At 43.6% G+C, this 14,514-nt stretch overlaps 1 protein-coding gene and 1 non-coding gene across 3 annotated transcripts in view; both read left to right on the top strand.

The window, feature by feature from the left end:
• The window catches only part of RNF150 (ring finger protein 150), a 273,247-nt gene that overhangs the window by 217,153 nt on the left and 41,580 nt on the right, over positions 1-14,514 (top strand). For both annotated transcript variants that reach the window (XM_086346604.1, XM_086346605.1), the window contains exons 5-6: positions 4,143-4,239; positions 11,143-11,353. In XM_086346604.1, the coding sequence (XP_086202730.1) occupies positions 4,143-4,239; positions 11,143-11,353 (308 nt within the window). The remainder of the gene's footprint in view (positions 1-4,142; positions 4,240-11,142; positions 11,354-14,514) is intronic.
• On the top strand, positions 12,621-12,693 carry TRNAR-CCU (transfer RNA arginine (anticodon CCU)). Its single transcript has one exon. It is a non-coding gene; the product is annotated as a tRNA-Arg (tRNA).

The raw sequence follows: 14,514 nt of genomic DNA on the forward strand, positions 1-14,514 counted from the left end.
GGGCCAGCCTTTTGATAAATATCCATTCATGTAGGAAATATTTCTGACGCATCATCTGTGTGCCAAAAACGTGGGCTAGTTGCTGGGGATCTACCAGTGAATTAGGCAAATGAAAGTTTTTGCTCTCAGAGAGCTTACAGTCTCATTTTAGGATGTACCAGTCAGAGTTCTCCAGATGGCCACTATACGCCACTATAAAAGCCAAGGAATTGGCTTTTCTGATTATAGGGCTGGGAAGCCTGAAATCTGAAGGCCAGGTCTACGGGCTGGAAACGCTGAGCAGGGGCTGATGCTGCCATCTTGAGGCAGTTTTTTCCTCCTCGGGGAAACCAGTTTTGTTTGGTCTTAAGGCTCTTCAACTGATTGCTCAGGCCCACCTGGATGATTTAGAATAATCTCCTTTACAGTAAATCAATCCTCTACATACAAACGAGTTCTGTTCCAAGAGCCTGTTTGTTAAGTCCAATTTGTTGGTAAGTCCAACGAAGCTAGCCTAGGTACTCAACTAATGCAAATGGAGGGCAGTCTGCAATTTCACTCACCCCTGACGTGGATGGAATGCACTTCCTCATCTTTGAAAGTTCGCAGCTGGAAGGCTCGTATGTAGGGGACTTACTGTATATAAAGTCAGATTGTAGGTATGAATCCCATCTGCAGAATACCCTCAGTTAGGGTTTGACTGAATAACTGATACTATAGCCGAACCAATCTGACACATAAAACTGACCCTCCCAGAGGAGATGGAAGAATGACCAGTGCAGAGCGAGAAATCACCTAGGGTGGTAAGTTCTGGCTCCTGTGTCTGGCAGACTCAGGGAGGAATAGGGATATCTTCATCTTACAGATGAGGCAGAGGAGACTTGGGGACTTAAAACAGCTAACTGGCCCTGCTGTCTTTCTGTCTCCAGCATACGTGCAGGAAACACCACAGAGCCTGTCCTCCCAGGGACAGTCAAAGAGACCAGAATATCTGCCGTTTTACCAGGAACACCACCAGTGAGTGAGCACAATTAGATTAGGAACTTGTTTTCTGAATGTAGAGCCTGCACGTAGAGAGGCTGATCATTGCTTTGGGTGAGGGGTACAGAAAGTGTGAGTGTGTTAGTCGCTCAGTCGTGTCTGACTCTTTGCAACCCCATGGACTGTAGCCTGCCAGGCTCCTCTGTCCATGGAATTCTCCAGGCCAGAATACTGGAGTGGGTAGCTGCCGGGGACCAGCCCCGGCTGATCCAGGGTATTCGAAGGAGAGACGGCGTAGGCGAGGATCAGGATACAATAGCTTCAATTAGATATTAATTAAAGATATAAAGAGTAATAGAATAAGGATAGCTCAGTAGGAAAATTCAGTGGAGAAAAGAGGCTGAGTAGCTTGGTTTACGCGGGAGACCAATAAAACTTCAAGACAAGAAGTTTGCACCACTTACGTAGGCCGCAGGCGTCCTTCCGTTCTCCCGAAGGAGAGGAGACACTGAGGCCTCCCCGGTCGGATCTTAGAAGCCCAGGCATAATTAGTAAGCATGGTGGGTTCTGCGCTCCAGATGGAGACTCAACCAGAGTGAGAGAGAGAGAGCGACATGGGGAGACCAGTATTTCGAGAAACTGATCCCAATTCTTTATTTTCCAGAGTCTGTTTTTATACACTAAGATGTTATACAAAAGTCACGTGGGGACAGCAGTCCTGACTTTTATTAAAGTCAGGTGCTTCACACAAATGTATACAGAGGTCTTAGGGGTGTTACATCATCTTCTGGCCAGGGCGGCCTGCTGACAATTTACGACCCTCTCCTTGTGACAGCGGTCAGTCAATCAGGACACTTATTTCTCCAGGGCTGATTATTCTCAAAACAGACGCCACCCAAATAAAGTTACATTCCTACAGGGTGAGGGTGTAGTGGGTTTTAGTTAAGGAAAGAATTTACTTAGCCTAAGGTCTAACGTGATTAATATCAAAGGTTAATACTTATTTCTTCTATATATTCATTAATGTGTGTAAGGGCAGGGGATGTGGAGACTTAGCAACAAACATTGGCTCAACAAATGAAAAACCCTTCACCAATACAATTTCTAATCAGCCCATTATACTTATACTAATAGTTTTCTAACTTTTCTAAGGAACCTGTTTTTAGAAGGTTTAAAGCATCTCGTGCCTCTCACGGTTGGGAGGCTGTGAGCAATCACATGTGGCCGGACGAGCCTGTCAGGCAGGCTAGAGAACCTTCAGAGGAGTTTGTAGGTTAAAACACTCTTATCACGCCCAGGAATTATTATAAACTGGAGCTCTAAGTTAACTCCTTCTCCGAAAGAGGTGGTGGGGGACAGCCCCCCGTAAAGTCAGAGGTGTAGGTAAGAGCACAAAGTAGTAAAGTAGGCAGGCTCTGGTAATGGGGGTAGATGCTCGAGGAGTTCCAGGGGGACTCCTGAGGTTCGATCCCGCCTTTGCGTATGTCGAGCCTCCTTCCTCATGACCTTTGCCATGGGCGGAGTACCTCACTCTGGCCCCCAACAGGTAGCCATGCCCTTCTCCACAGGACCTTCCCAACCCGGGGATCGAACCCAGGGGTGGGGGGTACAGGATGCTTTGTCCAGCATCAGCCCCTTCATTCCACTGCTGCACTGGGACATGCAGTGCATTCCTGTGCCCAGGTCGGGGCTTCTGTACAAGCCATTCGTTTTGCCTAGAAGACCCTTCTTCCTCCCCCCTCCCCTTCACGTGGACCATGTCTGTGTAAACCTTCAGGTCTGAGCTTCAGCATGTCATCAGGGAAACTTTCTATGTGCATCCACCATCTCCAGTTACAAGCTCCCCCCACCCTCTGCTAACACCATGTTCTTCTAATGAGGTATATAGCACTGTCTTCATGAAGTAGCTTATTTCTATCTTACTAGTGTCTGCCTCTCCTGTTACACTCTCAAAAGAAAAGGAACCAAATCACTATCGTGCAGATTTCCCAGCGAGGACACAGTTCTTAGCAGATGTTACTTGTCAGATGGATGCACGGATAAAGCAATGAATGAATGTGATGTGTTTTCTTCTAATCAGGGAATCTGTAGGGCATCTAAACAAGGCTCCTCTCTGTTTCCTAATCCCCAGTTTGATCATTTCCTGTACACTGCCAGTCCCAGCCATGGCACATGGGTTCTTCTCCATGTCACTTTCAGAAGCAGTGCTTCTTCTCTGATTTGAGAGGTCCTTTGTAAGCATTTGAGCCTAAAGCATTCCGACACAAAACTCTTAGGATCATTAGAACAATAGCTCACAAGAATGAGGGAAGCGTCTGGAAGGATTCCAGGAATGGTGCAAGGTTGAGGAGTCAAGCATGGGTGGCGTGTCCTAAGGATGCCCGCATACTTAACACAGATGGTTCTCTCTCTTCTTGCCCCAGGCAGGAAATTCTGACTACTTCTGCCTGTGGTCTGGAGTCTCGTGAGACTTCCATGAGAAGACAGCCCCTGATATCTCTGAGTGGGCTCCTGTGAGCCAAGTTGAGAGGAAGTTAGGAGCCTCTACCCCCATACCTACAAAATGCCACCCCCTTATCCTGCCACACAGAGGAAGGCTCCTGAGGGTGGGCACGTGAGGCTGAACAGTAAAGCTTATGGTACCGCTCACCTGGTTTCTGACCTAACAGCCACCGGTCATAACAGCTTAAAATCTCACCTGTGCTGTGAGTTGCTTCCAAGAGCTCTTCTGCCTTTTGTGAGTTGCCCTAATATCAATGGAAATGAGGCTGTTTTGTGGTTTTCTTCTGATGGTGGGACAAGACATTTGGGATTGATTTAAAAGTAGCCACTGTCAAGTTATCCCAGAAGGGTCTGTGCAAGTTTCACCTATTTGCCTTCTTTCCATTCAAGGGTCTCTCTATCCAGAAACATCTCTCTGTTTCTACGTTCTCTGTCTTTTCTGAAACTTGGAAGTCTTGGCTGCAATTCGTAGATGACCCTCCCGGGAGCCAGACAGATGCTGACTGTATGACCACAGATGTAACAGAGAGCATTATCGGCCCGGGTGTTCGGAGATGGAGGTCCCGGAGTCTTGGCTCTGCCGCTGAGCGGTGCATGACTCTGGACGAGTCTCCGGGCTGGAGTGGACGCGGTGCTCTCCGCAGTTACCGCCACGCTAAGATGTATGGTTCTCATTGCAGGCATCTTTTCCACAAGTCCTGTGTTGACCCCTGGCTCCTAGACCATCGCACCTGCCCCATGTGCAAGATGAACATTCTTAAAGCCCTAGGGATCCCGGTAAGCACAGTACAGCCTACAGCCTCATCGTGTCTGTCTCTCCACATTTCCCACTCAGCAGGGAGAAAACAGCGCCCCGGGTTGTCTGTGTCCCCTCGACCCCAGAGCAGCGGTGTCACGTGATGAGGCCCTGGGAGCAGTTTCCCATCTGGACACATTCCTCCTCTCCCTTTGTCTCCATCTGAGAACATCGTGACCCTCCCACCGAGTTTGTTGTTTTGTCTGTGAGTCGAGATGTTGCCTGAGCAGCTCACAGGCTCCTCCTCTGGGCTGCAGTGGATGACGGCGGGTCGGACCCCAGCAGAGGCCAGGGCTACGCTGATGACACTCTCTTGTCATTTACCTGCACCGTCCTCATGCAGATCCAGCCGCCACACTTCCCCCTCCATCGCCCAGCTTCCAGAGGAGACAAGCTCTTCCAGACAAGGGGCAGAGAGGTCAGCCTCTGGGCATCTGGCTCAGCGGCCTCTGCTAAACTCACATCTCTGCAAGAGCTTGAGAGAGCAGGAAACCAGAGCCAGAAGCCCTAAATTCCCCCACTCCCATCAAGCTGGCTCCCTCAGTTACATGTTTTAGCAAACTCAGTCTCTCACCCAGTGCACACAACATCCCCCAGCAGGCTGGCTTGATGCTCCAGGGAAGGACTTTCCCGGGCTCATATCGAGTGAAGGCCACGGGCTGGTGGCTGTGAGACACCAGCTGCTGTCACGAGGGCGGGAAGCAAGCCAGGCCACCAGACCTAAGGGCTGCGGAGAGATGTGAGAACGGCATAGGTGCCGTCTAAGAGAAGCTAGACCAGCAGGATACAGAGACCCTCTTCCCTCTCACCCGCTCCGCTTTGCTGCAGCCTCCTTCTCATCACTCCTCACTACTCATGGCAGAGAAGAAATAGAATTTTTAAAGTCAAGATGTCACTGAAGAAGAAAGGATCAGCTCAGATATCAAAGGCTTTATTTAATGCCAAAAGGCTAATTATCCCAGGAAGATCAGAGTGACTGTTGCACAGAGTACACCTGAAGCATCATGAGGTCACGGACTGGCTGAGTTTTCTGCCCTGTACCAGCTGCCTCTGCCAGCTGTATGCTGATTTTTTTTTCTTACACTCAGTACACCAAACACAAATCAACTTGTGTGACTGTAGCTTTGAGCTAGATTTTAAAAGGCAATGCATTAAATTTTCAGACCAGTGTTGTCAATGCATAATAAATTCAAGGTGAAAATCAATGACAGTGAACATGAACTATGAGCAAAAAACCCAGCATCTCTATCAGATACTAATGACTTAGAAAATTTAACTCTCTGTTTGCATGTTTCACATATCTGGCTCTAACTGGTTTTTACCAGGGAGGAGGGAAATGTATGTATGTGTGTATTTACATGTGTATATGTGTGTCTTTGGGTTCTAAAATCTTTAACATGTTCGCAGTTAAAGGTAGACAGTTACATCGTTTAACCTAGGGCTTGTTGCTTAAGGATATCTCCAAAGCTCCCAGTTTTCAACCCCAGGGCTTCTCGGTCAGGACAATGAAACCAAACCACCCCCAGTGGTTACAGTTCATACTAAATAGCATTCCACTCCAGACTTTTTCTGGGAAAGTATAACTTCTGCAGGCCTTGTAAATATCTGAGAATTGTAAATGCCTCAAGAATACAGCTAATCATTGTTTTTAAAAGGGAATTATTGGGTGGCCTTTGGGCTTCTTTCCAGAATCGAATAACATTTTAACTTTTAGCAGTCTGGCATCCTGGCCACAGTTTGTTTCTTGTCCAGTCTGGATAGGATTTTACTCAGCACACTTGCAAAAAAGTAAAAGTCAGTAGCATCTTTGGATTTTGCCAAGGATTCTTAAAGGCCAGTCAAACAGGAACATGACACCACCCAAGCTGGCCCCAGAGAACAGAACGTCCTCTATGAAGAAGAAGGCAGGCATGCAGGCTGCCTCTCATGCAGCACAGAGGCATATGGCTGCCCCCATGCCTCCCTGGTGCTTTGTCCTGGAGGATGGTACTGAAGTCTGGATCAGGGACCAATTTGGGATGCTGTTCTCCAAACCTTTAAGCATGGGAGTACCATGCTTACATTATACCAAAGAGAGGATGTTTTCACTCCATTCTTAGAACTCATCGTGTAAATGGACAGGCTCACAGCCTTCTCAATTAGGAAAAACTTCCTATAGCTAACTGAAACCCTTTTCATGCAGCTCAAAGAATTTGTTCTATAATTTTTTTTAAGCTCCTTGTGCTCCATTTCTTCCTCATCAAAGAAAATTGAAAAGAGCCTGTCAGCCTCTCTGATAATTGGTGCCTGTTGGTCCTTCATCTCTGGATCCCTTACACGTGCTTAGAGCTCAGTAAATGTTTGTGGCTTTGTAGGCCTTCAGAGTGGGAAGGCTGCCAGTCACAGAGGGGTGTTTATGAAATTCACCCTGATTCTCCTTTGAGGAATGTCCATTCACCAAAGACTTGGCTATAATCCTGATCCGCTAGATCGTCCAAATATAGGGTTTTGTGTTTGATTTGTGTCTTTCTTCTGTTGTTTTTAACTGAGTAGTCTTGTGTCTGCTGTGCGCTAAGGCAAATAAATACAAGTGGGAAGCTTAGGGCTGGGGACGTGTTCATTTTTGTAAGAGGTTCTCTAAAACGAGCTAAAGAATGAGAGCGAGGCTCATGGATTGTGAAATTCCCATCACAATGGTATCTTTTCCCATTATATTTTGCCAAGAGAAATAAAAGACTGAACTGAAAGGGGTGGGTGGGGGAGTCCTTTATTGTCAGAGCATTTTCATCCCTTTATCTACATTCAAGAGCTTCATCCTCCTTTCTCTCCAGTCAGGTTTAGGGGTGTCTTTGCAGAATGACAGAACACATCACTAAGCACTCTGGTAAGGCACCATATAACACAGGCCTTTTTTATCCCAGCAAGCACTGTCTCCCTCACTATTATCCTGGTATGAAGGATGATTGTTAATGAATAGAAAGTCCCATGGAGTTGCTGTGTTCACTAGTCCCTAACTATTTAGCAGTTGGTTTATTTGAGGAGTTTCCCTGCTAACCTGAATTTGAATACCTATATGCTGTTCACTTACAGATGGCTTTTGACATCTCTTACTAAACATTATGACTGTAATTTCTCTTAGTGGTGTATAAAGTGGTTTTCTTTTCAAAATATAACTCTATTTTGATGAACCATTTTGAGCGGATATAAACCGTGAGGTTCTGTAAGGTTGGTCTGTTAAATATTAATACTATAGCTAAGCCAAATTATTCATGCCTGCTCTCACTAACAGTCTCCCTGAGCTAATCCACTGTTTCTCTTTTCCTCTAGTCCCTTCTCTTAAAAACATAACACTGTTCCTCCTAGCCCACAAAGTAAAAGTGAACATGCTGCATCAAAATTAATAAAAATAATTTCATAAAAAGAAAAAAAGAAAGAAAGCAGGAACGTGATCAGCAAGCAAAGTCAACATTTTGAAAAATATATCAGTTGTTATTGCATCTATGGTCACATTCAGACGTTTATGGCTGGAAGACCAACCGGCACAGTATCCTTACCAGGAACTCCTCCCTGCTACCCCTACACAACGGGACATGCCCACGAGCATCTTTACATAGAATAGGGGAGGGAAAAAAGTCATTTTTTCTTCTAGATTCACCAGCTGGTCCCTATAAATGAGACTTATAAATGACAGATTAGCAAGAGAAAATCAAACAGTATATGAGCCATGAGTAGCCACAGCAGCACTTGGTGATGAGCGACTCCCAGAGCTGGTTAGAACTTCAGCTTATATAGCATTTTCAAAAAGCAGCAATAGGGACTTCCCTGCAGTCCAGTGATTAAGACTCCACCCTTCCCATGCACAGGGCATGGATTCCATCCCTGCTCAGGGAACTAAGATCCCACATGCCATGCCACACAGCCAAAAAAAAAAAAAGAGCAAGAAATTTTTAGAGAAGTGATGAGACAAAAGGAAAGGACTTTGAGTTTCTAGGGCAGCAAATTGTGGAAAGTTAAGTATATGGGGGAGCCAATGGCAGATAAGGGCATGTCAGTCAGGTTTGTTGTATGTTCCATTTTGGTGTCAAAATCACCCACCAGCTGATGATGAGAATGTCCTCTTCCTAGTAGAAGAGAGAGACACCCTTACAAATTTATGTTCTGCTTTTAGACAAGAGGTGGGGAGAGCCTTTCTTTACCTACTTCTCAATTGTTTCTACGAAAAACAATCTTTTTGCCAAAGTAGCATACTTTGGGGTTGCACATTCTGCTACCCTTCAAAGGTATACTTTAGCTTTGCACAAAAATTGAATTTTTTTAAGTATTTTCTCAAATCTTCCCTTCATTGATCTAAGATCTGGGCAGATACTAATATTCCCAGGTTTTCAGAGCAAAAAACTGAGACTTACATAAAATTTCCCAATTGACATTTATCAAGCACTTAATAATTGTCAGGCACTATGTGAGGGCTTAGAATTCAAGATCAGTGTAGTTGATTCACTTTAAGAAGCTTATGTCTCACTTGTATGTGGAATCCGCATGGAATAAAAACAGAAAACAGACTGGTGATTGCCAGAGGTGGGAGGCGGGGAGTGGTGAAATTGGGTGAGGGGGGTCAGGAGGTACAAACCTCCAGTTATAAAATAGTACCTGGGGATATAATGTTCAGCTTGGTGACCCTAGTTCACAACACTGTGTTGTATTTTTTAAAGTTGCTAAGAGAGTAGATTCTAAAAGTTCTCATCAGAAGAATAAAAAATTTGTAACTGTGTGAGGCAGTGGATATTAACTAAACTTATTGTGGTAATCATTTTGCAATATGTACGTGTATCAAATCGTTGTACAACTTTAATACAATATTCCATGCCAATTATATCTCCATAAAATTGGAATTAAAAAACAAAAAGCTTGTAGACTAGTAGAGTGAGACAAACACAGTAACAGATGAGTTCAACAGAGTTGGAGAAATGTGAAAAGTTACAGTAGCAAAGGTGACTACTTGGGAGGGAGCACCACTCAGCAAAGACGCATTTTGGCCTGGGATTTGAGGGGTGAGTAGGAGTTCACCAGGGTAAGCTTGACCCTTGGCCTGGGCGAGGGGAAGGGGATGGTTGCGATAAATGTCATCCTGAGTAGAGGAACAGCACATGCTAAGGCACTGAAATAGTGGATATATTCCAAAGGCTGAAGGTAAGGCCAGAAAAGTAGGCTAGGGCCAGACTGTACACTGCCTGTTTGCTATAGTAAGGAGCTTATCATTCATTCTTTAGGGGATAAAAAAAAAAATCATACCTATGGTTTTTTTTAAGTACTCTGGTGAGAAAGTGGAGAATGGAGCATACTGTGGAAGAAACTGTAGGGAGATGGGGAGACTGGTAATGGGGTGAAAAGTGTTCAGAACATACCTGCTCGTGTCCAGTCATCTCAGTAGGTCAATTCTGTGAGTTGACTTTTGACCACTCGAATTTCAATGAATTGACTCACTGCCAATGGAAATGGAGAAAGCAGAAAGAAAAGAGAACACAGGGATGAGGGAATGGAGCTGAATTTGAGGGTTTTGTGGGATGATGGAGATTTCCAGCCAACTGCTGGAAACGCAGGTATGGAGCTCAGGAGACGTGGTTTCAGAATGGAAATCCAGCACAGGAGTCTAGCAGGTCGAATTCCTTGCTTTGTGCTCCCAGTGAGTCCATGAGTTGTAGATTTTCTCTTTAAACTTTGCACCCAATCTGGTCTTTGTGATGTTAATTCAATCAGTGTCAACCCAGGATTCTCCTTACCTAAGCCTTTAAGGATACAAAGCCATGTCATTGTCATCACTCAAGGCAATGTTGCTATTCAGACTGATGCAAAAAAAAATGATAAGTAGTTATTCCTACTACTTCTCAAGATCATATCTCTCTACCCCCCCCCCAGCCTTTAAAAATAATTTTTATGAGTTTGGGCAGGGGCAGAACAATTGAAAATCATTTTTCAAAAGCTGCTCATGGAGGAGCATAGTCATATATTCAATATATAGTTGAATATATATATATATATATTCATATAGTCATAGTCATATGAAGGAGATAGTCATATATTCAATACCACTTCAGCCAGCAGAACTATAACCAGAATGAGACTGTAAGATAGTCCAGTAAGAAAATAGTTTACAAAGCTGGTGACACAGGCTGCCTTACCAAATAGGGAGACCCCCATTTCTATGGGTTTCAAGTGGAGCTGTGAAGGATTGGTGGGGGCAAGAGTCCTGTAGTGAGTGGGTAATTACACTGGGTGGTCTCACCCTTGTTTTATAATTTTAAGATTTTAATTTAGAGAATTTGATAAATATGTGATCAATTGTATGTTCTACAAATAGGACTTTTTTCTCCAGCTGGTTTTTTGGCTTATGCTAACAACAAATGCTTGTGCTTTTGTGTGTGTGTGTGTGTGTGTGTGTTTGTATATATGTGTGTGTCTCTTACAAACAATTCACAATGAGTCTTATTCTGTCTCTCCTCTCATGCCATTAGTTCATTTGCAAACAACATATGGGTCTTTGGGGCAAATTATCAGGCTGTCATCTACTTCCTATTATGAGAAGTAAACACTATATATAATGAAGAGCTATTATTATAAATAAATGTCATATTATTCCCCTTAACTAATTTTATTAATGTATGGATATTACTACTCCTGGAATTAAAACCTTGTCTCTAGATCTAAACAGAGACTTTGGAAAGAAAATTTTGGAAGATGTTTTCATGGTAATTACAGGAACTATATTGTGGAATGTCTTTAAATAAAGTGATTCAGGAAGAAACAGTAAAAGACTTAGTTTCCGGCAGGACAAAATATTGAGGCTGTAGACATCTCATCCCTAACTTGATGATGTCCACTAAGAACAGGTCCTTTTCTGCTCCTGTCAGCCCAACGCCGACTGCCTAGACGACTTGCCCACCGACTACGAGGGATCTCTGGGAGGTCCGCCCACCAACCAGATCACAGGCGCAAGTGACACGACCGTAAACGAAAGCTCGGTCACTTTGGACCCTGCTGTCCGGACTGTGGGAGCCCTGCAGGTCGTCCAGGACCCAGACCCCGCCCCTCAGGAGGGAGAGATCATCTTTACCACCAACAGTAAGTTCTGCCGTGCACACACCAAGTGCCCTTATTCCCAAAGGCTGTCACCTCGTGAGAACTGCAAAGAGGCACTTGTCTTCAAGAAGAAAGAAAAGAAATTAAACAAGTAGAACGTTGCCAGGCTAACCCGTCACACCTGGCAGTCCTTGAGAAGCCCAGCTCACTCCTGATGCAGCAGGGCAGACAGCAGAGCTGGCATGGGTCTCGCTCACCCACACACGGATGCCACAGCCCTGCACACACCCCGTGGTACCAGAAGCAAGCTGGGCAGTGGGTCTGACCTCTGAGAGTGGAAGGCAAGGGAGAAAAGCAACTGCAGGGGATGGGTAGTGGGACTGGGATGGGGCTCACCACGCATGCGTGTGTGTGTGTGTGTACCGAAGCTAGAGCCCTCCTGAGTGTGCATGTCCATAGCAGTCTGAACTGGTCTGGACAGCACATAGGAGTGTTATCCTTGCTCTGGCTGCAAGACTCATGCAAATGGCACTCCTTTACATGAACGTTCTTGCAGTAAAACCTAAACCACTTACATGGTGACATATTCAAATATCCTTAGAGCTTCCTCCCCATCTCCTGCATAGACAAACTGAATGCTGTTCTGGTGGACAGTAAGGTACAAAAATATTTAAATAGCTATTCTGGCATATGACTGAAGCTAAAACCTCAAGTATTTCTTCTACAGTCTAATACAGCAGAGAGAGAAGTGTCAGTTCTAAGGAAACCATCATTCAAATTAACTTAGGTTTAAGGTTAAAAGGGTAGGTGGATAGTGCAGTTTTTAAATGAGGTGTACTTTTTCCCTTGGTAGAAGCAGCCTATTCACTATAGAAAATTTGGAAATGAAGCAAAGCAGATGAAAGCATGTTGAAATATTTCCTCTTAAATTGACCTCTTTTTTACATATTCAGGATGTTTATACACTTCAAGAGCTCATTCACACTGAAATTTAAAGATAAATTTTTCTGATGAAGAAGCATAACAGCCCTCATTGTTTGTTGAAAGCCTGAAAGATAACGAAAAAAATCAATCAATATCCCACTACCCAGAAATGATCACTGTTAACATTTTGGTGTCTTTCCTGATAATCTTTTGATATAGTTGAGACAATAAGCATGGGGTGAACATTCATTATTGTAACCACAGAATTTTCACAAGACCTCAACGGAGAGTTCAATTCAGTTGCTCAGTCATGTCTGACTCTTTGCAACCCCATGGACTGCATGGACCCCATGGAGAGTAACTAAGAGTTACTGGGTGATGGGACTCCCTGGTAGTCCAGTGGCTAAGACTCTGCACTCCTAATGCAGGGGGCCCCGGTTCCATCCCTGGTCAGGGAACTAGATCCCACATGCCTCAAGTAAGAGTTCCCATGCCACAACAAAAGATCCTGTATGCTGCAACTAAAAGATCCATGTGTTTCAACCAAAACCTGATGCACACAAATAATTTTTTTTTAAAAGAGTTACTAGGTGCTAAATATCTGCCCATGCAGGGTGTATTAGTTTTGGATAGATATGAGTTTTGACTTAACTTTTAGAGGCATGAGGATCTCAATACTGAAGCATTAACCATTACACATTAAGAAGTCCCTAAAGATAGATTATGATCCCTTTGTTTTGAAGGTCTAAAATGGTACAAAAGCAGTTTTGGACTTTTTATAACCATACTAAATAAAAACAAGTTGGTAGGGTTGATTTTAATAAAATATTTTATTTAACCCAATGTAGCCAAACTGTTTTACGTACTTCATTTTATACTAACTCTTCAAAACCTGGTGTGTATTTTATACTTAGAGCACATCTCAATTTAGACTAGCTCCATTTCAAGTGCTCAGAAGCCATGTGTGGCCACCGGCTACCATATTGGAGAACACAGACTTAGAATCCTAGTAATTTAGGGATCTAAGAACTTTAAAGGTCATTTAATCTTAACCATGATAAACTTCTGGTTTTCACCATAGGAAAATTGAACAGAGGAGTAAGCAAGTGACTGACTCGGATCAAACATTAAGTTCTTTTTGCAAAGTACAACATTACCCCCTAATTTTTCATTTATTGGACATGTTAGTTACCATCAAGCATATCACCGTTAGTGGTCTAAGTGAAGTATAATATTTTGGAAGACCTGATAAAATTTTGCTAGCAGTTCAAAAACACTTAACGCATGAACCTTTTTTGAGCCTATGCTGAGGCTGTGCTGCACTCAGTCGTGTCTGACTCTGGGACCCCATGGACTATAGCCCTCCAGGCTCCTCTGTCCTTGGAATTCTCCAGGCAGGAATACTGGAGTGGGTTACCATTTCCTCTTCCAGGGAATCTTCCCAGCCCAGGAATCAAACCCGTGTCTCCTGTCTCTCCTGCATTGGCAGGCAGATTCTTTACCACTATACCAACTGGGAATCCCTTTTGAGCCTATAAAAAGAATCAAATTAAAAATGGATTCTATTTCTTGCACTGAAATGATTGATCGACTTTCAAAAGAAAGTGTGTCGTCTGTTAGATTCCTGATTTTGAAAAGTGGCCACATACTTCATCTCAATAAAGCCCAGATGACAAATGAAAAGGCATAGTTTATGAGTGAAAATACAACCAAAAATGAAATAGGAAATTAAAGTCTGTATCCAGATAATTCATAATCTCCAACGGTTTTGGCTAAAACGGACTCAGAGTGTTTAGGTTCATACCAGGCATTCAGTAGCTATTCACTGAATGACTCGAAGTGAAAAATGTTTGATCTAAGCTTGAACAGGGAGCTTATGTTCACAACAGAAGGAAAAATGCCAGGTAATTTCAAAGGAAGGTCTTGGTAGAGATGAAGAGACAAGAGACCACATCTGTAGTCTGAAGACCAATGCCATATGTCAATATGGCTAAAGATACAGCCTCTTAGTGCAGAAACTGAATTGTTCTCACAAAATACTTTTCCTAGGCCATTTCTTTTCTTAATCGAAGTATAGCTGATTTATAATGTTATAATATTTATGTATACAGCAAAGTGATTTAGTTTTATTACTATATATTTATTCTTTTTCAGATTTTTTTTCCATTATAGAGTATTACAAGATATTGAATATAGTTCCCTGTGCTATATATTAATTCCTTGTTGTTTATCTGTTTTATACATGCTAATGTGTAATCTGTTGGGCTTCCTAGGCAGTG

Source organism: Bos grunniens, chromosome 17, assembly GCF_055505025.1.
Source record: "Bos grunniens cultivar Pamir isolate PY7600 chromosome 17, Bosgru_T2T1.0, whole genome shotgun sequence".
In the NCBI taxonomy this organism is placed as follows: domain Eukaryota; kingdom Metazoa; phylum Chordata; class Mammalia; order Artiodactyla; family Bovidae; genus Bos; species Bos grunniens.